Below are 22174 nucleotides of genomic sequence, written 5' to 3'. Positions count from 1 at the left end.
AAGACTTCCCAGATGACCTGTCATTTAATGTTGGATCTTAAGGGGAGTCTTTCTGTTGATTTAAAAAGATAGCAGATATGGGACTTAATTAGCCGGTGCCTCAGTTTCTCCATTTGAAAAACAGGGATGATGATAATAGTTATCTTCCTCACAGGAGTTTGTGTAGTGTCACTGTTTTTGATTAGATGTTTTGAGGTCATCAGATGGAAAGTGTTTAGAAGTGCAGTTTGAAAGTGGTGTTTGTTTGTTTTTTGTTTTTTTTAAACAATTCCAAAATATTTATTCTTCGTCTGTGCAGTAGACATTCCTGGATCACAGGAGAATTTCAGTTTGGGACTTTATGGGGTGACTCTCTTCCTTCCACTGTGTGATGCTGGAGGAACTTGCCAGAAAGGGCAAAGGTTGGGAGAACAGGCCCCCACCAGGCCTGCTGATATCCTTGCTTTTCAAACTCTGATGGGCCAGTCAGTTTTATGCTGTGTGTGCAGTAAGTCAGTGTGCTGCAGGGAGGGCTAAATCACTTGTGGCAGCAGGGACCTTATGCTGTCCTGTGCTCAGGAACACCTTAGTGGGACTGTGTGGGTGAGACTGAGCAATAAATGGCCCGGAGTACTGGATCTCCCTCCATGTGGAGCAGAACCCTTCAGAGCATTCCTACAGGTCAATAGTAGCCTGGGGGCAATTAGGTTTTTTTTTTCACTTGTTCAGATTCTGTGAGGGGCCTGGCAGGGGAGAGTTTGGTTAGAGGGAGGAGCAGAGCTTGAGCCTAGGGAGGAGGAACATGGTGGTGGGGAGGAGAGGGTATTGGAAGCTATGACTCTCCCATTTTCAGTGGATGGGTTATATTTGCTTAGCGAGAATGGGTGGGGTGTTTGGTTCCTTCACACCAGTGATATAGGGTCTTCCAGTTTGGTACATGAAGCTGGCACCGCTGTGCTACATCAGTGAAACATTTTGCCTTCTTAGTTTTGAGAGCAGAGTGGGTGGTATTGTTAAAGTAGGAACCAGCTTTTATTTTCTGATGGGATCCATGTCTCTTGGAAGTTCTTATTGCCTGAGGTGCTTACTACTGTTGCAATAATAAACATAGGAAACCATCAAGCTTCTATGTGTGAAGAAGTGAAAATGAAGAGACAGCTTTTGCAGGCTGATTCCAGCCATTTTCTTCCTGCCAGTATGAATGATAGCTAAGGGTGAGGCCTGACATGGTATTTTGTTGTGAGTTAGAAGACAGAAGTTTCTTAATGAGCTTTAACTGATGCTTGTTCTGTCATTGAGAGGGGGTCAGGGCTCTTGCAGGCTGCCTGCAAGTCATTTTTCAGGCGAGATCAAAAAACCTGAAACAAACGTTTTTGTTCCCAAACTTAGTGTTTTTAAATTAGGTACCTTCTGTATGTCTGGTCTTTACAAACACCATCTGGCACACAATAGAAAACACAATCCATTTTGTTGAGGAAAAACATTTCAGAGAAGTGGAGTTGGTTTTTTTTTTGGTTTTGTTTTTCTTTTGTTTTCAAATATCATTTGCTTGTGTTCAGGGTTTAGCTGTAAGGTGACAAGCATGCAGTGACCCCAGAAGGGGATGAGTAGGGAGGTGAGATGTCTGGAAGGGGTGGGGCTTGGGCAGGTGAGCTCCTGCCTCCACAGGTGGAAGCTTCACTCACCTTTCATGATAGAGAGGTTATATTACCTTTGTATTTTGTGCTGGGGTGTGCCTATTGCTGGAACACAGTGTCCAGTTGTGGCTCCCACTACCCAAGAAGGATGTTGATAAATTGGAGAGGGTTCAGCAAAGAGCCGTGATAATTATTAGAGGCTTGGTAAACATGACTTATAGTAACAGAGAGGTAGCCGTGTTAGTCTGTACTCCAACAAAACAAAGCAGCAGAAATGTAACACTTTAAAGACTAACAAAATGGCAAACAAAATTCATTCTTAGTCTTTAAAGTGCTATGTTTCTGCTGCTATTCCTTTTAGTGATAGACTCAAGGATCTTAAGTTATTTAGCTTAGCAAAGAGAAAGCTAAGAGGTGACTTGAGTACAATATGTAAGTATCTACATGGGGAACAAATATTTGAAAGTGGTTCGCTCAATTGAGCTGGGAACAAGAAACCGTGATTCAGTGGCTGGAAGATGAATCTAGACAAATGCAGCCAGGAAATAAACTATCTTTTTAAAGTAGTATCCATTGGTGCATTTTAGCAAGTGGCGTTGCTAAAAGCACCGACAGTTTTTTAAAATCACCACTGACAGTTTTTTAAAATCAAGATAGATGTTTTTGTGAAAAGGTGACAATTATTAGAGGGGTAGCCCTGTTAGTCTGTGTCTGCAAAAATGAGAACTCCTGTGGATTATTATTATTTAACCCTTATAGTCCGAGTGGAGCACAGGTCATATACAAGTCTCCTCCACTTCATTCTGTCTCAGGACAAAACTTCTAGCTGACTAGAATAAATTAAAAAGTAATTCCCAGCTAATTCTGATGCCATTGTTTACCATTCTGTTTTTAATCAGTCTGTTTGAATTTATCATTTGTTTATGGTAAGGTACATAATCAATTTATAATTCTGAAAAAAAAAGGTGCAGTAACATAATGTATGCCTTCTTTGCTAACAGAGACCTTTATTACTGAAAGATAGTGGAGAATATGTATATTGTCTCCGAAGAAGCAGGAACAACCCTAAGGCTCCCTATAATCCATATGATCTTCAAGCTGTCTCTGCAAATATGGCTCGACACAATAAAGAATATTGGACTGTTACTGCTTCATTTGTGTCCAAGGTATATGTATAATAATGTCAGAACTTACATTCTTAGTAAGTCTGGATTTCAGAATTTTTTTTTAGCATGTATTCAACCTGCCTCCCGTTATGATCTCACAATAACCATTGGCAATTACAGTACTTGCATGTATAAATCATACATTGTGGCACTTGGATGCCTCTGTGACTGGGCTACACATACACATGGATGGGTTTACTAGTGGCTGCAAGTTAACAGAGCCTGGGTCATTTTTCTCAGGCAGAAGAGACTTCTGCTTTTAGATCCAGTATTCTGGGGTTGATCACTGCTGTCATCAACCCATTCAAAGATGTCACATTACACTTATATGAGAAAGTAGTACACTATAAGCCTGGTTATTTGGCACTCGGATAACTGGCACATTCAGGGGGCCAGCTGCTGTGGAGCCTGTTGCCCAGGTGTCTCAGATGCTGGTTGCTCATCCAGGGCCAGCTGCCATCCAGTGCTGGGTGCCATGGCTGCTGGAAGGATGGCTGCCTGTTGCCCAGCCGGGGAGAAGCATGGGACTTCTGCTGGCCCCAGCTTGAATGACTGGTACATTTTATTAATTATTATCGGTTCTCTAGGGATGCCAGGTAATAAAACTTGTACTGGGTTGAAACAATATCTAGGATGAACTTTTCAAAATTGATCAGCATTATCCTTATCTGCTCCCTTTTGAAGTCTGTGGTAAAACTTGCATTGGTTTCCACTGAAGCAGAATTATGCAAACGGGGATTTTTAAACATCTCAGTGCATTTTTATTGGCCTCTTAGTGTGATTTATTGCTGGGAATAAAGAGAGGGAACCACTGCCATGTGATCAGTCAGTCGTCCATGAACCACAGTTTGGCTAAGCCCTATTAAAAAAGAGCACTGCAATAATCTGAATCTATTTCTGAAGTGGTGAACATGATGGAAAATGTGGGTTTTCCCTGTATGGGCAACTGGCTTAGGTGTCATTCCTTCCCCCAGGTATCATCAGTCACTAACAGGATCCTAATCCTCCTCTATTTTGTAGACCTTCTCAATACAGAAAAGTCTCTTTGGTATCTGTACAATTCCTAGATTTCATCAGAGCCACTCTAGATTATTTTTTCCAGCCTCATTTTAACATTACTACAGAGCCCTCAAACCAAAGGAAGTTGTTTGCTTTCAACATTTGAGCCACATGACAGCCTCTTTGTTTGCAAACATCCTATGTAACACTGCATTCTTTGAACCCACTAGTGCTCCCCAAGTATGCCTCATGCCCAGTGCTCCCCTGCCCTCCTAGTGATTCCGGAGAGCCGTGAACAACTGATGTGTGGGCTCAGGAAGCTCCAGGAAGGCAGAGGAGGAAGCAGGGAAGGTTTGGGGGAAAAGGTAGAATGGTGTGGTTTGGGTCCTTGGAGAGAGTCAAATTACAACCCCACCTCCCCCCCACACCCGGCTAGAGGTACATCGGTGCCTGTGGTGGCCATATGTTATATAAATCACCAAGGAGGAGCAAGATCTCTCTATGGAATTTGTGCATATCCAACCACATAGCCATCTCAGTCACTTGTCTGCTGAGATTCCAAAATACCATAGACTCCCTGAGCAGGCATCTCTGTCATGATCATGGATGGGAGTTGACTATTTTTGGTCTTACAGGACAGTTGTCTCACCTGGAATACCCCAGTGCTGGGTTCTTTTACAGTACCATCCAACATGGACTGCTGATGTTTCTGTTTGAGGGAAAAGAATGTTTACAACTCATGAAGAAATACCCTCCTTTCCTCTTGGCCTCATGTCCTGCTATATGCCTATCCTTCACTGCCACTGCTTTGCTAGGTTCTGAACAAGTTCAGACAAGAGAAGTGATGTACTTCAAATGCTTGCTCATTGTAGGCAAGTGTGTGCCCATATCCACAGTTTTGGAGATGTCTGCCTTAGGGGAAAGGGTAAGCTTCAGCACCTGCTAAAGTGCCATTATGATGAGTTGATATATTAGATACCACTGATCCTTTGCTCTCTCAGTTCCTATAGTGGTGACACTAGCTTCCTTTCAAGCTGTTGTTCTGGATTTGATTCCCAATCAGTGCAGAACTGTGTACTGTCTGTGATGGTTGTTTCAAGTGCCTTTTCTTGCAAACTGCAAGAGCGTTAATGGTTCTTCAGAGTCTTTTGTTCTCCCAATCTATATATAGCTGGTAATAGTCTTTAATAGTGTAAAGTTAGAGCCCTGGCTGGGGCTTTGTTACTGAGCAGGAAACTACCCACTCTCCTGGCTTGAACTCATGCTTGTCATGTAGCAGGCCGAAACATCCCATAACAGCAGCCTGAAGACTTTGGGAGGAATCCCATAGAAAGGACAAGTGTCCCATTTATAAAAACTTTCATCCTCAGGCTCAGAATGGGTTATCCCCTTGAGGGCCCTCCTCATGGAAGCAGCACTTTGCCCCATGCTGGAACCCTCTAGAGCAGACCCCACACTGAGTACATTTTTGGTGCAGAATGCATCTCTGGCACTGGGCTTCACTTAGCACTGCTTCCCCTTGCTGGTGCCTAAGAAGTGGCAGAAAAAAATGAGCCTTTTTACACTGAAGGACAAGGGGTTGTGGACAATGGACATATGGTAGGCTATGTGCTCACTTCAGAGCTTCACAAAGGTACTGCTGAGGTTCCTAACCACAGGAGGTATCAGGGAGTCCCAGTTTCTTCCAGGACCATCAGTGTCTTCCCCAGACAAGGAAGAGGAACAGCTCTCCCCAGGGAGCTCAGACATCATCCTTGTCCTTGGCTTGGGCAATGGCTGAGCCATCCAATGCTGTCAGTGTCCTGGATGACTTTAAGGAGCACCAGGCTCTCCTTAAAAGGGTAGCTGTGAACTTCAACTTACAAATTAAATTGTTCATAGAGGGGGTGATTGACCTCTTCAGTATTATTTCAGCCACCACCCATACCTGGCTCACGTTGCCTGGTCACCTGGGGCTCCTCAGATTGCCAAATCATTGCACCAGGTTTCCTTCTCTATTCTGCTGACCTCCAAGAAAGCAGAAAAGAAATAAGCCCTCTCCCTATAAATCTCAGCAAGTCTGTCAATAAGTTGAAGTTTCACATGATGTCTCCCTGGCCTCTGTCATCTGCTCACTGGATCCAGGAGACTGAATCGGTGCCCTTGATTAATAGGTTGCATACTTCCACATTTCCATTTTTAGAAGGGTGTTAGTGTTTCTTCCATTTTATGTTTGACCAGCAGCGTTGCCCGTTCATGGTGATGCCCTTTGATCTCTTCAAAGCCCTTTCAGTGTTCACAAAGTGTGAAGCACCAAGGGTTGCTTACTTGTGGTGTGGGGATGGCTGAATGTACATGTAACTCAGTGTTGACTGATACAGGGGTAGTCCCTGGATCAGGTATGTAGACATTTCTATCTGGTTTGTTTCACCTGTTGCAACCTGGACTGTTTGATAAATGAAAACCTTAATCATAGTTCAACACACAGATTTTATCAGAGGGGTCCTTTACTGGGGATCAGAGCCTTTCTCCCAGTCTCAGGTCCACATCATGGTCAACCTTGTCTTGTGTGTGCAAGTGCATCCTTTTGCTATCTCTTACAGTTCCCTGACACTGCTGGGTTACATGGCAGCTTGTCCTCACATGGTCTGGTATTCACAGCTGGCATCAGTGCATGTCCCCAACCAACGGAGGATAAACAAGATAGCTGGGGTTCTGGACATTTTAATGTCATCTCTTACCTACTGGCAGGATCCAGCATCAGTGTTGGAAGTAGTCGCTTTTACAGTTCTGTCCTTATTGGTGACCTTTGGCTCTGATGCATTGGCTCTGGGGTAGGGAGCCCACGTAGGTAGTCTTAGTACACAAGGGCATTAGACCCTTTGCATTTGTTTCCTGCATATCACTGTCCAGGAGCTCAATGCAGTTTGCCTAGTCTGCTCAGCTTTCCTACTCCATATACAAGGCATAATGTTTCAGGTTCTCAGGGACAACATAGTGACTATGTTCTAGATCAACAGACAGGAAAAAGTCAGGTCATTGTGCCTCTGTCAGGAAGCCCTCTGAGTTTGAGACTTCTAGCCACAGAATGGTATCCATCTAGTAGAATCATAGAATACTAGGACTGGAAGGGACCTCGAGAGGCCATCGAGTCCAGCCCCCTGCCCCAATGGCAGGACCGAGTACTGTCTAAACCATCCCTGATAGACATCAATCTAACCTGTTCTTAAATATCTCCAGCGATGGAGATTCCACAACCTCCCTTGGCAAGGTATTCCACTGTTTGACCACCCTGGCAGTTAGGAACATTTTTCCTAATATCCAACCTAAACCTCCCTTGCTGCAGTTTAAGTCCATTGTCTCTTGTTCTGTCCTCAGACGCCAAAAAGAACAAATTTTCTCCCTCCTCCTTATGACACCCTTTTAGATATCTGAAAACCACTATCATGTCTCCCCTCAATCTTCTCTTTTGCAAACTAAACAAGCCCAATTCTTTCAGCCTTTTTTCATAGGTGTTAGCTGGTGGCTGGGTAATGTGCGGTGAGGTACTAACTATGCCCTTGTTACCATCCGAGTCTTTAACTGCTAGAGCGCAGGGCTCCTTCGCAGCAGGCAGTCTGGGCCAGGCTCACGGATGCCCCAGGGTCCTAAACACCTGAGTCTTTTACTGCTAGAGCAAGGAGCTCCGTCGCAGCGGGCAGCCAAGATTGACTGACGGGTGCCCCAATGGTAGCACTAAGAGCCTTTCCACGCCCGAGACGTCAACTGCTAGGACGCACTGTCCCTTTGGAGCGGGCAACCAGGATTGGTTGACGGGCGTCCCAGGAGTCTGCCCCGTGGAGGTGGCACGACTCTACGCTAGGCTCTTAGCACTCTCACCTATGGCCAGGCTGTGGTAAGCAAACGGTTAAAGTTCCTTTTATTGTGCTGGCTGTGTTGCAGTGACTAAGAATAACAGCAGTCAGGCTTGGATCTTAACTAGTTATAAGTTTATTAAGCTACAGTTTATGAGCGTGCGGTTACAAAAGGCTATTGTCTACTTCTTATATGCTAGCAGAGTACAGGTGTTAACAGGTTACATTACAATTCAATACCACGACGTCTTAATGCAACAGCATCTATCTATAGAGCTCTAATTCTTTGACTGTGTACACCAAAAGGAGACCTTAATGTGGGTACATCTTACCCTCCTTAATATGGGTATATCCCTCCTTGCGTCTCTCGATACCAGCGTAGCCAAGCCAGGATCGGTCACTCAATTCCGCAGAAAGACGAATACGAGGTTGGGTGTCCCCAGGTGCGGACCTCGGGAGACAATCACCTGACCCGACCAGCAGGTAGTTGGTGGAAATGCACTCAGAGTGCTGCTGGGCCCATCTTTATACCCCTTGGGTTATGTATCCTCTTTATCTGTGGTGCCAGATCGTACTGGTCTGTCTTTTTGTGACGCCAGTTTTACAAGGGCAATTCTTACTTAATTTGCACTTGTAAGACAGGAGATAAGCAATTTTGGGAGTACAGGACATTCTTTTACAAGGACGGAGATTCGTCTTCTAGGATGGCTGTGTGGGCGCATCAAATCCATCAATGCCAGCTGGGGTAATTTCCTGAGGCCCCCTTATTGACAGTTGGCCTGTTAGCCTTTTATCTGTATTTTCTGTTTCTCAGGGTCACAATGAGCTAGCACATCTGGGTCTCTGTGGGAGACATCAAAGACTGTGCTGTCAGCAGCTGTTCTGTGCCCTGTGTGCTTGTGAGGCACCTCAGGAGGGGCAGCAAGCTGGCTTGTAAGGGGGAGACCTTTGTCTGGCTACAATAGGTCACATTCTCTAGACCTTTAATCATTCTTGTTGCTTTTTTCTGGACCCCCTCTAACCTCTCCACATCTTTCTTGAACTGCGGTGCCCAGAACTGGACACAATACTCCATCTGAGGCCTAACCAGCGCAGAGTAGAGCAGAAGAATGACTTCTCGTGTCTTGTTCACAACACACCTGTTAATGCATCCCACGTTCATGTTTGCTTTTCTTGCAACAGCATTACACTGTTGACTCATATTTAGCTTGTGGTCCACTATAACCCCTAGATCCCTTTCTGCTGTAGTCATTCCTAGACAGTCTCTCCCCATTCTGTATGTGTGAAACTGACTGTTCCTTCCCAAGTGGAGCACTTTTCATTTGTTCTTATTAAACTTCATCCTGTTTACCTCAGACCATTTCTCCAATTTGTCCAGATCATTTTGAATTATGACCCTATCCTCCAAAGCAGTTGCAACCCCTCCCAGCTTGGTATCATCTGCAAACTTAATAAGCGTACTTTCTATGCCAACATCTAAATAGTTAATGAAAATATTGAACAGAACTGGTCCTAACACAGACCGCTGCAGAACCCCACTTGTTATACTTTTCCAGCAGGATTGAAGACCATTAAGAACTACTCTCTTAGTATGGTTATCCAGCCAGTTATGCGCCCACCTTATAGTAGCCTCATCTAAATTGTATTTGCCTAGTTTATCGATAAGAATATCGTGCAAGACCGTATCAAATGCTTTACTAAAGTCCAGGTATACCACATCTACCAGTTCTCTCCTATCCACAAGGCTCGCTATCCTATCAAAGAAAGCTATCAGATTAGTTTAACATGATTTGTTCTTTACAAATCCATGCTGGCTGTTCTCTATCACCTTACCACCTTCCAAGTGCTTGCAGATGATTTCTTTAATTACCTGCTCCGTTATCTTTCCTGGCACAGAAGTTAAGCTGAGTGGCCTGTAGTTTCCTGGGTTATTCCTATTCCCCTTTTTATAGGTGGGTACTATATTTGCACTTTGCCAGGCTTCTGGAATCTCTCCTGCCTCCCATGATTTTCTATGATTTCCCATGATAGTAGCAGTTCATCTTCTGGGGCCAAGAATGTTGTGGAAGATTGCCTCAGCAAGACCATCTCTTCTTATAATGAATGGTCCCTCCATCTGGAAGTGGCCAGTTAATCTTCTGCAAGTGGATTTGTGTGCATCCAGACAAAATAGAAAGTACCATGCTTTCTGCTTGATTTGGGCTAAGGACAAACAATTTGTCTTGAATGTCTTTCTCCTTCAGTGGTTGGGAACTCTCTGATATGTCTTCCTTCTGGTGCTACTTGTTTTCAGAGTCCCCATGAATATCAAGCATGACAGGATGAAAATCATCCTCAGCTTGACTGCAGGACCCACTAGCTCAGCATATTGCCAGACCCTTCAATGGCAACTCTATTCCAGTTGCTGCTCAGACAGGACTTGCTATCTCAAAAACACAGCAGTCTTCTGCATCCACACCTGGTGGTGCTGCACCTCACGGCTTGGACGCTGTGTGGTTTAGTGAGCAGGAGGAGTAATACTTGGAAGATGTCCAGCAGGAAAGTAGAAAGTCCTCTGTCAGAGTGACTAACCTGGCCAGATTGCTCCAGGGCTTGTCCTTTCCATCTGCAAAGGTCCACTTTGTAGCCATCTCAGCCTTCCATCCTCCATGGGAGGGCAGAACAGTTTTCACACAGGACATAATGGCCAAATTCTTCAAGAGCCTTGAGCATCTCTACTAGCATGTGAAGTCTCCCATGGGACATGAATGTGATGCTGTCAAGGCTCATGGAACCTCCCTTCAAGCCCCTGAGTTCAAGCTCTCTCCTCCTTCAGTCCTGGAAAGTCACATTCCTGGTAACAATAATGTCTGTCCATAGAATATCTGAGCTTTGGCCACTCACTTCAGATCTGACTTATTCTACAAGGATGAGGTTTAGCTAAGGTCTCACCTGACTTTCCTACCCAAGGTGATATCTTAGTTTCATTCAATTGAGGACATCTACTTAACCAGTTTTGTTTTTAGAACTGCGTAAGTTGGAGGAGAAAAATAGGATACATGCCTTGAACACTGGCAGGGCTTTGGCTTCTTCTTTGACGAGTGCCCCATAGGTGCTCCATCTAGGGTATAATGGTACTGATACACCCCTGGTTGGAGATGTATGATAGCAGTTCCTTTGGCAGGCTGTGAGTATGCAGGGAGCGACTCATGCACAGCACGACAGCTATTCATATGCGCAGCCCACCAAACCATCCATTCCTTCTCCGTTGCTGTTGGCACCAGCCAGACCCCATTGCTGTTCCCTTGAAATAGCTTTCTCAATTGTAGTTAGTTTACTAGTTTTATAGTTAGAGTTCAATTATGTTACTTACTATCATACAGTTGGGGGGAAAAAAAACTTACTTCAAATTGTCGTTTTGTGCCATGCCTGGATCATCAGGCTTTAAAAGGTGCATGACGTAGAATGTCCCTTCCAGTTTCTGATGGACACTCTGTGTATGCGGTGATTGGGAGAAGGACACTGTGCCTTCAAGTGTCTCCACTGTAGACAGCTTGCTGCCAGAACAGGGAAGGCTAGAGAGCTCCAAGTGAAACTCTTCCTCATTGAAAAGTCTGTGAGGCTTGTATCAGATCCCAAACATTCCTTCCCACCTCTAGAGCCTTCTCCTATGGCTTTATTGGAACTTCCAGTACTACTTGATAGGCTTTTGCCATTGGGCTCCTCAATGGCCAAGAAGAGGACATCAGATTCCAGGGACAAATTGTCTCATAAGAAGCAGTCCCATGAAGCTAAGTGTATCCTCCTACTGGCATCAAAAATATCCCCAGACCATGAGGTTCCAGGTACCTCAGGCAATGAGTTGGCCCAAGGAGCTACAGCCCATGCTAAGGCTGGTTCTAAGCATTTGGCACTCAAAAAGCCAAAATCGGCACCACTGGAAGTGACAAAATCTCCAGCACCACTGAGTATACCCTCGACACTGACTACAACCTTTTCTGCACTGAGCACTCTGTCAGCACTGGTGCTCCAGAAGTTTCCAAGCCCCCTCTATAGGCAGCAAAACTGCAGAGCAAATCATCTTGAAAGCCAGACATGGCACTGACAGTGCCACAAAAACATAGCACCGACAGTACCTACTATAATGCCAACAGCTATTCCACTAGTTTTCATGCTGTTCTCAACTGCAGACAGCCACTTAATGGCCTTGGTGCTGGTCACCCCCTTATTCAGTGCCAATGATGCACCACTTACTGCTTGCATCAACTTCCTGGATTCACCTTCACCTGTGTTACCCTGTAGGAATCCTTAGTTTATGTCCAGCCTTGTTTATTCTCTTACCTCAAACATGCAGTTCATAAAAATGTTCAGGCATACTGTTCTTAGACACTGGGAAGGATGTATACTACATAATTTGTGCACAGCCCCTATAGTCATGAAGAAAGGAGACTTACGATCCTAAACAAGCATAGTAGCTCTTTCAGTTGCAGTTTTTTTCATTTGCCTATTCCCATGGAGATCCTACTCCCAACTGGGGTTTATTAGAGCAATCAGTTAATAAAATGTCAGAAATATTGTGTAGCTGGTAAACTATGTATTGCAATGGTGAAATCTTCATAATGTCTCAGACAAATGCTTCTTGAATTCCTGCTTAAGGAGAAGTAATGACTATTTCGTTTTTCTAGTTTTGTGTAGTACATGAAGCAGAAGAAATGGAAGTAATTCCTGTAATAGAATGGCTTTGTGAAAGACAACTTTATTACATGATATGTAATATGAGCGTGTTTTCCAATGTCAGGTAAGAGAGAATAATTAATATTTAAAAATAGTAGAATGTATTTTAATCTTGATAATACCTTTCAAAAGGCCTGCCAATACCATGTCTGCAATAATTTCTGTTTTATAAATTCATATTCTTCCCATAGTTTTGCTATTTAAGGATGACCAATAAAATATTGTGCTTTCTTGAGATTCCCTTGTTTTTACAAGCTGTCTCTCTCTTATTTTTTGTGAGGTCTTTCCATACTGCACACTTGATTTTGAGAACTGCTTTAAATCCTTCATTTACAGTAAAGAATGAATGAAATAACTGCCACTACTCTACCTATACATAGAATGTAGCAGAGCCATACTTTAAGTATTAGAGATAAAACTAAACCTTTGTTACTAAAATTGTCTTGTTCTTCTGATTTGTTATGATGAATGCATCAATAACAACTCAATAGGTAGAGACTGAGTTGAACATTTCAGTTAAAACAAGTTTTAAAATCCCTCTGTTGCACATTTTATTAATTGGGGCTTTTATTATCAGTGTAAAACACTTCCTGGCTTCTGGTTTGTATTAATTACTGTCAGCTTCTTGGTTCTTCCATTTGTCTATAAATATATAGTTTCTATAGCTATCTTTACTTTCCGTCTAAATCAGGTGAGTTTTCTAGCCAGTACAGCCTTATTTATTGGTTGTAGCTGTTAGGCTTTGATTGACGCATTCTTAAATAGTTCCCAATAATTATTTGCCTTTTTCTGGTTAAATTCCCTTCACAGTTGATTTGGCTCATACTTGTTTTCAGATTTGTGAAATCGTCTCTTCTGAGTTATATGTGTAAAACTTGTCTGGACTTTGTTCTGCTTTCACATTATAAATATGATCGATTTATGTACCTTACATGATCATTAATTTTTAATTCATTGGTAAGTTCCTTTAGGTCTCTGAGATAACTAGTCCTTTCTAAAGAGGTAATATCTATTGATTTTCAACTTTCCAATCATGTGACTTACTCCCCCAGCTCTCATTAGTAACAAATATATCTAATTTATGCTCATAAATAAAGAATTCCAGTTCTTTTGTTTGTTACTCAGGCTGTATAGTTAAACAATTTCTTTTCTTCATGCCCTTTGCTTCTCTGACTAGTTTTGTTCTCAATAGCTCTGTTTTGTTCTGAGAACCCCTCCTTTTTACTTTCCTGTTTTATTGGTTTAACTACCTCCTGATTATTCTGTTCGGCCTGTTCCTAAGGCAGCTGCTTTCCCCCTCTATTGTAACAGAGGCAATCCACTCTCTACAGCCAAAGTCCTCTACCATTTAGCTACTCAGTGCGTCATTCCAGAATCTCCTGCCTTCTGTCTTCATTTGCATGACAGGCAGGATCTCAGGGAAGAAAAAAATTCAACCACTTCTGCATTCCCTGTAGTCATTGTGTATTAGTGAGCTATACTGTGACTCAATGTCATTAGTACAGATACGGACCATTACCACTGGATGCTTGTCCAATGACTTCAGAAGAAGCCTATCCAGTCTTAGTTATGTCTTGAGTCTGGGATGACAGCTTGCCATTCTATTATCTGCTTTTCCCTTGAAGAATGTCCTTTTGATTTGTTGAGTAATGAATCCCCAGCAAAAATAGTTTCTTCCTCAGATGGTTGGAGATTTCTTTGTTGACAAGTTTGATTTTTTTTACCACATGTTGAGCTGACATGGTATCTACAGGTGTGTCCTGTATAGCTTTCTGTTCCCTGGACTCACTGAATCTTGAGATGTATCATCCATACTTTCCATTCTGAGGATTTGCTGTTGGTTGGAAAGTACTAGCTGTGTGGATTTCCTCCTAGTTGTCTTCTCCTTGGTGGACTGCTCATATTCATCTGTGTTCAGCTATGTGGAACCACCATAGGCAATTGGTGAAGACCCAGTTTGGGGAGGCAAGCCCTGCCCTTTCTGTGTGCACCAGAGCCCAGCCCCTATTGTGATTGCTGGCCCTTGCCTTGCACTCTCTCCCTTCCATTATGGCTGCTGGTTCTCCCACCCAAGGTTAGTGCATTCCCCGCCCCCAGCATTGGGCAGCCACCCATCCTTGATAGTAACTGGGCAGCTGTTCCACAGGCCCAGCCTTTCTGCCTGGCCAGAGCACGGTAGGCAGAGCTACCCTAATATTTTTGGGATGGCATTACCTTCCGTTGTGTATATTACTATGGCCTTTTGCCTTTGATGGCTGCCAACTTCTAGATCTCATCAGACATCCTCTGTCTTAGGCTGCATCTACACTACAAGATAAAATTGATTTCAAGTCGGTTAGCCTAATTTTTCCAAGTGCCTGTCCTCACTGCAAATTCCGTTAGTTCAATTTTAAGAAGCACTAAAATCGACATAATATTGAAATCCTAAAATCATAGTAACCTGATGGGTGTAACATTCCATTTGAATTTAAAACTCCGAATGAAGGGTAGTAAAAATACCCTGTGTCTTTAAATCAAATTCATTAGCCTCCACAGATGTCCCGTAAGTGCCCCACAATGCCCCAAAGTTCTCCGCTCTGACCTCTTACATCTCCACTGCTCTCGGGTGCGGAGGAATTAGGCAACAGGAAGACTGTTACAATTCGGGAACTGGAAGCCCATGGCTGTAGGATCATGAGAAGCTGAAATATCTTTTCTTTTTCTTTGCTAGGAGCACAGCTGTAGGGTTAATGGTTCTGTGTATACCTCTGCTAGCTGCCTTTTTTTCTGCACTGCATGGCCCCAGCCACTGCCACACCCCGCACCTCCCATACCACGTGTCAGCTAGGTTGTGGGTAAAGGTCATGCTTGTTTGGTAGGATGATAAGCTTCATTTCAGCCATTTACATGTTGTCCTGACCTCCACATCTCCTCCATTTCCTTCTCCCGGAAGTGCCACACAGTCTGGAACATTCCCACACCAAGCTGCATCACATGGCTTGACTGCGAACCAATAAAAGGATGTGCTGGGCAAAGTGCCAAGCAGCTTGCTCATGGTGAGGGTCACAATTTTCGGGGGCATGTAGCTTGGGGTCTTTTAGCTGCCTGAGCTAAGTCTCCCTCGGCGGTCACAATTTTTGACGCTGGCTGTAGCCGGGGTCTTTTATCCACCCCGAGCCATAACTGTTTCAGTGAATCGTTCGAGTTTCAGTGTAGCAACCACGTTTACTTAAGCATAAGGGTCTTTCATAGGAGGCCTAAATCCACACTCAGGTTCCTGAAAGGGTCTCCATGGAAGGTCATGATTTTCGTGGCTGTGAAGTCTATGGTCTGTTAGCCTCCCTGAGCCATTACTGATGATGATTCAATTTGAGTTTCAGTGTAGCACCTACATCTACTTAGAGTCCTGTTTCTCAGGAGGCCTAAATCAATATCCAAGCCCAAATTAAAGTTTATGCACACATGTTCATAGGGGCAGATGGTGGGTCTCCTTGGGCAGTCCCATTTTTCGGGTGCAGGCTGTACCCGGGGGTCTTTGAGCTGCCTCAAGCCATACATGTTTTAATTAAGGCAAAGTAGTAGTTATACAATTACCACAGTTCTTGAAGTAAGGCTTTCAGTAGACAACATTCTTATCCTAAGAGTCTTCTTTTGCAGGCCCAAACCTGGAAGCAGCGTGGGATCTTTTAGCTGCCCCGAGCCGTAAATGTGAATGATTCATTCGAGTTTCAGTGTAGCACCCATGTCTACTTAAACATACTTAATGTGGCAGGGGAAAAAGGGGAATATAATGTGGGAAGATGTCATTATATACCCGTATCTACTTGTGGGGCCAGAATGCAATGTGGCTCAGGGAGCTGTGGGATAGGTTCCCACAATACACTACTGCAGCACTTGATTTAAGCTACTTGTGTGTGGCAGCAGTAAGTCAATTTTGTGGGGACCATGTGAGAAAGTTAAGATGCTCAAAATTGAATGGATAAAACCCAGCATTAAGAAATCAATTTTAATAAAATAGATTTTTATCTTGTAGTATAGGCACAGCCTTAGATTCCTTGGTGACCAGCTCCTTTCTTCCTTGAGTCTGTGGTATTGTTTATGAACTTGGCTGTCTAGGAATTCCTCATCTTTATTGATTCTTAGTAGCGTCTGCATATGTCCTTATAATCCAAGAATCTTTTGTCAATTTGAAGCCTCATGAATAGGAAATCTTAATCTTTCTGGCTGCAGGCAGGAATGAAATTATAGCACATCCATTGCAGGTCATAACCACTGTTTCTTTGGTAACCTTCTTCAAATTCCACATTAATATAGCATTGACAGAGTGAAATAGGCTTCCATTCCCACTTTCTAAAGTGTTTCCAAAATCCTTTGGTTAGCTGTGTCTCTTGTGGCTCTCAAGTTTACCTAGTAAATGAGTTTTTATATGAAGTCACTCTGCTTAGCGCAGGTCTGTCCTTTTTCACCAGGGAGTGATTAACCCTTCAGAGACTTCAAACAGTGGGACTGATATAATAGCTCCAAGGGTCAGACCCTCGCAGCCCTTACCAAAGCTTCAACAAACAGACCTGTCTCAGGTGTGTTATGGTGAGGGCCATGGCCACCTCTGCAACTTTTACAGAGTGAACGACCAACCAATCAACAGACGCATCAAATGCGCGACCCAAGTCCTGCTACCTCCAAATACAGAATTTACAGGGAAACCATCTAAAACTACTTTGTTTCCATTACAAAACAAAAAACACTTTTTACATATAAAAATCAACCAAAATGAGTTATTCACGCCTTTATTTCTTGGGTGTGTTTGTCAAAGTTTGAATGCAACTCATAACCCTAAGGGAAGGTGGGCAGAAGAGCCTAAAAGGCACTTTTTCATAGACTAGAGCAATTGACCTGATTGCCAGAATTGCTCCCTGTCAGTCTACAGATCCAATATAAGGATGACTAATGAGTGATCAGTATATAGGCTGTTGAGAAATTAGTTTGGGGGAAGTGCATATCTGTTCCAGGCACAGTATTTGTTGCTGGTTCTATAACTATTCTTATCAGGTGTGGGAAATCCCACTTAAAAACACATCACAGAAAAGGCTATAATGCTGTTGTCTGATCCTCTCCCAATACTTTGGCCGGAATCAGCATTGTGTGCATGTCCTTCCATGAGGCCTGACTTAGGAATGAGGGTGATCATGTGCTCATCAGGAGAGCAGGAAATGCTACCAGATGCAACTTTAAGTCCATTCCAAAGAGAAGTGATCTGATTCTGTCCAAGTTTTCATGCCTAGTCACTCCAGACTTAGACTGTCTTAAGTCCCAGGAAATAAAAAGGCTCGTAAGAGCAATGCTTCATTGGTACCAGATAGCACAGCTAGTAACACCAGTTGTATTGCCCAGGTTGGAAGACCAAGGACCATCACTACTGATGAAGAGTATCTTTTGGGAACCTTTATCATTGACAGCATTCGGACATGCCAACTGAGACTCTCCCTACTTTGGCTCCATCAGTATGGGTAGAGGGAACCCCACACAGTTCAGGGAGAACCAAGAGATAACTCAACCCAAGGCATCTTTTTTTCTTCCTGATCTACAATCTCTCTTGTTATTGGAACCATCCCTCAATGGGGAGATTTTGACCGCCTGAGGGGACAGGGAATAAATCTGTCTCCCATCCCATATACAAGCCATAGCCGCAAGCACTTTTACAGGGAGTCATTCCATTCCCCACACCTCCAAGACAGCAAAGCTTTCTTGTGATCCTAGAGAAGTGGAGGCCTGCAAGTTGCATCTGCCATTTCCACTGGTACCAGTATAACTATCTTCCCCATCTCCTATTCGCCCCAGCTTCCCTTCCTTTCTGGATGACCAGAGGCAGCTTTAAGAGCTGCTGTGAAGCCTGTGGGAGGAACATCAGATTGTCCTGGGGGTTTCAGAGTACACAATACAAGATCCAAGATGTGCTAGAACCCCATGGGATACAGCTAAGTAGTGCCCCCAGTAATGAAGCCGTTCTTGAACCAGCAAGAGTTGTGTAACATACACCAATAACATGGGCTGTTCTCCCAAGACAGCTGAGAAGGGTTACTTTGTTCTGGCTAAAGGAATGGAGTTTGTTTACAGACCCTACACTGAACTTTCTAGTACAGGCTGTGACAGAAGACTCTAAGAAGCAACATAAAAGAACCACACTCTGTGATATGGAGGCCAAGAATCTGGACCTTCTGGAGAGGATATTTAAATCTATTAGACTCCAGTTGTGAATATTGAACTATAAAGTGCTTTTGGCCAGGTCTCATGTTCTGAATTATTCAGTGCTTAGATTTTTAAAGGATAAATTACTTTAACAAGACATGGCTCAGTTTCAGCTCTTCATTGATGAAGACAAACTATGGGCCAGAGGTGCATTACAATCTGCTGTTGATGCAGTGGATGCTAAATGAAGCTCAATGACAACTGCCGTTGTGATTCATGAAAAATCATGGTTATGCTCTTCATGGCTTCTGAAGGAAATCAAGAACACTGTGGAGGACTTGCTCTTTGCTAAGATCAACCTTTTACAATGAAAAGATTAATCCTTTAATTCACTAAAGGAATCAGGGGCAACCCTCCACTCCCTGGGTATACATTCAGCAGCTGCAATGAGGAAATACTACAGATTTTCAAACAAACTAGTGCCTATGCCTCAACTGTTCATCACTAACTGATCTGTGAATTGCCTTTTGCTCTCTGTCTTTTATAAGGAATGATGCTGTGCATCAAGGCTGAGCTCCACTATGACATGTGAAGTGCAGTAGGTGGGGGACCCACAGAAGACCCTGCCTTTATAGGAGTCTGCTTTAAAGCTTCCCAAAGCCACCAATTCCCTGTCCCTCACAGGTAGCTACCTCACCACCCAAGTGAGAAAACCCAGATGCACGCTTAGGATGTCTCTCTGTGGTGTAACCCCAAGTTCTTAACCCTCCCTTAGGACAGAGCTTGAAAAACGAAGAGGAAGAAATTCGCTGCAATCTGATAGCTGACTGTTCAGTCTTAGGTGCGCGCACACACACACACGCACTCTTCTCTGGGACACAGGAATAAAATCATTGCCTTTATACAAGAAAGGTGATTTATAAACAAAACAAAAGATAAATATGCAAATAAAGTGATAAAACATAGTTGGTTGCAAGGTGTGACAGCAATTTAAAAAAAAAAATAGGTTAAAGCACAGAGAATCACTTTCCTGGAATTCAGTTTAGAGGGACATAGAGAGGGAATCAGCTAGGGCATGGGACGTAACCTCCTGCCCCTAGCCACTATGCTCTCCTGCTCCCTTTCCCATGGCAGATTACCTGGTTGGATCAGGGAACTCTGTCCTGTTCTAGACAATCTTCAGCCACATTGTCTGCCTGAGATGTTTCCCAGTGCAGCACAGCTGCTGCTGCCCGTCACCAGGCAGCATCCCAAGCATACCATGTGGCTGGAACCAGAAGAGGAAAGACTGTGGCCATGCTTCTTCCCTTGCAGATCTGTTGCTGGCCCCATCCCTCCACTCAGCATTTTAGGAAGGGGCCTGTGACTAAGTATGCCTCACTCACACATTGCCCCTTCCTCCAGGCGTTTCTCCTGAAAAATGAAATGTTTCACCAGGATGCATGCACAGCTTTTCCTTGAGTGCTTGCACATGCTGATTCAATTCTAAGTTGTCTGCTCACATACACAGTTGTTTTAGACTTTTACCTTAGAGGTATCTGTACAGTCAGCTGTGTTTCTCCCTTGAGTGCCACGCTAATGCATTATTATATCTGATACTGCTGATCTTATGCCTTCATTACCTTCTTACCACCCCAATGGTTGGTCAGAGTGCCTTGTTGGATTTTCCAAGCCCAGCCAGGGATTTGCCTATGACTCCCAAGTGACAGATGATCCCAGCCCCATCTCTACCTGAAGTGGATCCTGTAGTCAAAGACCAAGTAGGTTGGTGGGCACCGTGGATGCCTTTTGCCCTTGGTCTTTAAGGGCAAGCCAGTTATGGAACCACTCTCTAAAGCAGGGGAGGGTCACCAGTCCCCAGACTGCAGGTTTCAATTCCTGGAAATGCAACTTCAGTCTCCAGTCCAAAGACCCACATTCCTAGCGCCAGTACCTCCACTTTTGAGTCACAGGATGCCTGAGCACAACACTGATCCCCATAACCCTCCCAGTGTGGCTAAGCCTCTCATCAGAGATTGTTGCAGTGTATCTGACTTCTCTCTTCTCCTTTCTGAGAAGATTGCATTTTTGGTCACAATAACTTTGGCCCACAGAGTTTCTGACATGAGGGTGCTGACTGTGGAACTGCGATTACAGTCTTTCACAAGGACAAGGTTCATCTTCATCCACACCTGGCATTCCTGCCAAGACTGTCTCCCAATTTCATATAGGCTAGCACATTTATCTGCCCATCTTTTTTTTCCAAAGCTGCAGAAGTGGTGGAAGAGCATCAGAAGGGCCTTCTATGCTGAATGGATCAAGCCATTCCACAAATCTACATAGCTGTATGTTGCAGTGCCAACAGAGTAGAATGCCGTATGCATATCATAATTATGGAAGATGTTGTGATCAGAAAGGAAATTATTAGGTTGCATTTTAACAAATGATAAAAATTTGCCATTTGTTTGTTTCTAGAATGAAGAAATATTTTTTCACCTGGAAAATAAATGTTCGAAGAGCTAAGATAACCAAGAGCAAGTAAGTTAGAAATCAAAGTACTTTTGCAAAGAAAATTTAAAATAAATCTGAACTTTCTGAAACATGTGCCTATTGAATAAAGTGCACATAAGTCTTTCAGTATTGTTAGGAAATAATTTAAAAAAATTGCTAGGGCATCTTTGTTGTATTTATATTTTCATGGCAAAAATTGTTTCAATGAAAGTTCAGTGATATACATTATCATAAAGCATAATATGGAAGACTACCTGTTGTATGTTTTGTTCAGACCCTAGCACAATGAGGTCATGTTCCATGATTAGGAATCATACATTCTATTCAGAGATTCCAAGGTCTTTACCACTATGGTAATATAAATAATAATGACAATTAGTGAGATCTGCTCTACCCGTATAAAGTAGAGTAAGGGTCTATGGAAGGACTGAGCAAGTTGAATTCAGTCAAATTCAGAAGGAACAAGATCCTATGGCTGCTTTCCCTGTCTCCTTACAGTGATCTTCCTCATCAATACATAGATCCTATATACAGCATGTAGAGGATCTTGCACTGGTTTTCTGCACAATGAATGAATTGCTTTCTATATGGAATATACAACAGGAAATTGTAACTTCAGGAAGAATTCTGACTAAAATTGGGAAGTTAAGAAATTGCTGGATTGCTTCTCTTTCTTACTATCCGAGTATCCACCACTGTTGGCAAACGTTTTTGCCGGTCTCAGACCCCGGACAATAGCAGATCATTAGGGAATATCAGTACCTGAACAGGTCTGACCTGGCAAAAAGAAGAACATAACTACATTCTAGGGCTGTGGTTCCCAACCTTTTCAGCAACACGGCACACTTCAATGAGACAATTCTACTGCATGCCCACTTTTTTCAGATTAGTTGATTGCTTCTAAACATCCCATTTACTTACATTGCTATGGCTGCAGTCTTACTGGAGAGGTTTGCAAAATAGTTGTGCATGCCACAAACTAAACAAGGATCAGATGCATTAATGTTCCAAATCCACCACAGAATGCATTGCGGACACATTTTGAAAATCTTCTAAATGCCATGCTTGGAATGTTGTGTAAACAAATAACCACTAATAGCAGGCTCCCCTCCTCCACCAGACCACTGGAGCCAGGGGTATGGTATTTAAATTGCATCCCTGCTCCAGCAGACTTCTGCCCTCCATCTCTCCT

General features: G+C 43.4%; 1 protein-coding gene across 1 annotated transcript in view; it reads left to right on the top strand.

Annotated features, from left to right (window-relative positions):
• DNAH14 (dynein axonemal heavy chain 14) overlaps nucleotides 1–22174 on the top strand; it is a gene marked incomplete at its 5' end in the record, with an annotated part of 447359 nt that overhangs the window by 5631 nt on the left and 419554 nt on the right. Inside the window, 3 exons of the mRNA XM_074988409.1 lie at nucleotides 2618–2782; nucleotides 12279–12391; nucleotides 20947–21009. Of these exons, the coding sequence (XP_074844510.1) occupies nucleotides 2618–2782; nucleotides 12279–12391; nucleotides 20947–21009 (341 nt within the window). The remainder of the gene's footprint in view (nucleotides 1–2617; nucleotides 2783–12278; nucleotides 12392–20946; nucleotides 21010–22174) is intronic.

This window comes from Carettochelys insculpta, chromosome 3 (genome assembly GCF_033958435.1).
Source record: "Carettochelys insculpta isolate YL-2023 chromosome 3, ASM3395843v1, whole genome shotgun sequence".
NCBI lineage: Eukaryota > Metazoa > Chordata > Testudines > Carettochelyidae > Carettochelys > Carettochelys insculpta.
This window is presented reverse-complemented; position numbering and strand designations above follow the sequence as displayed.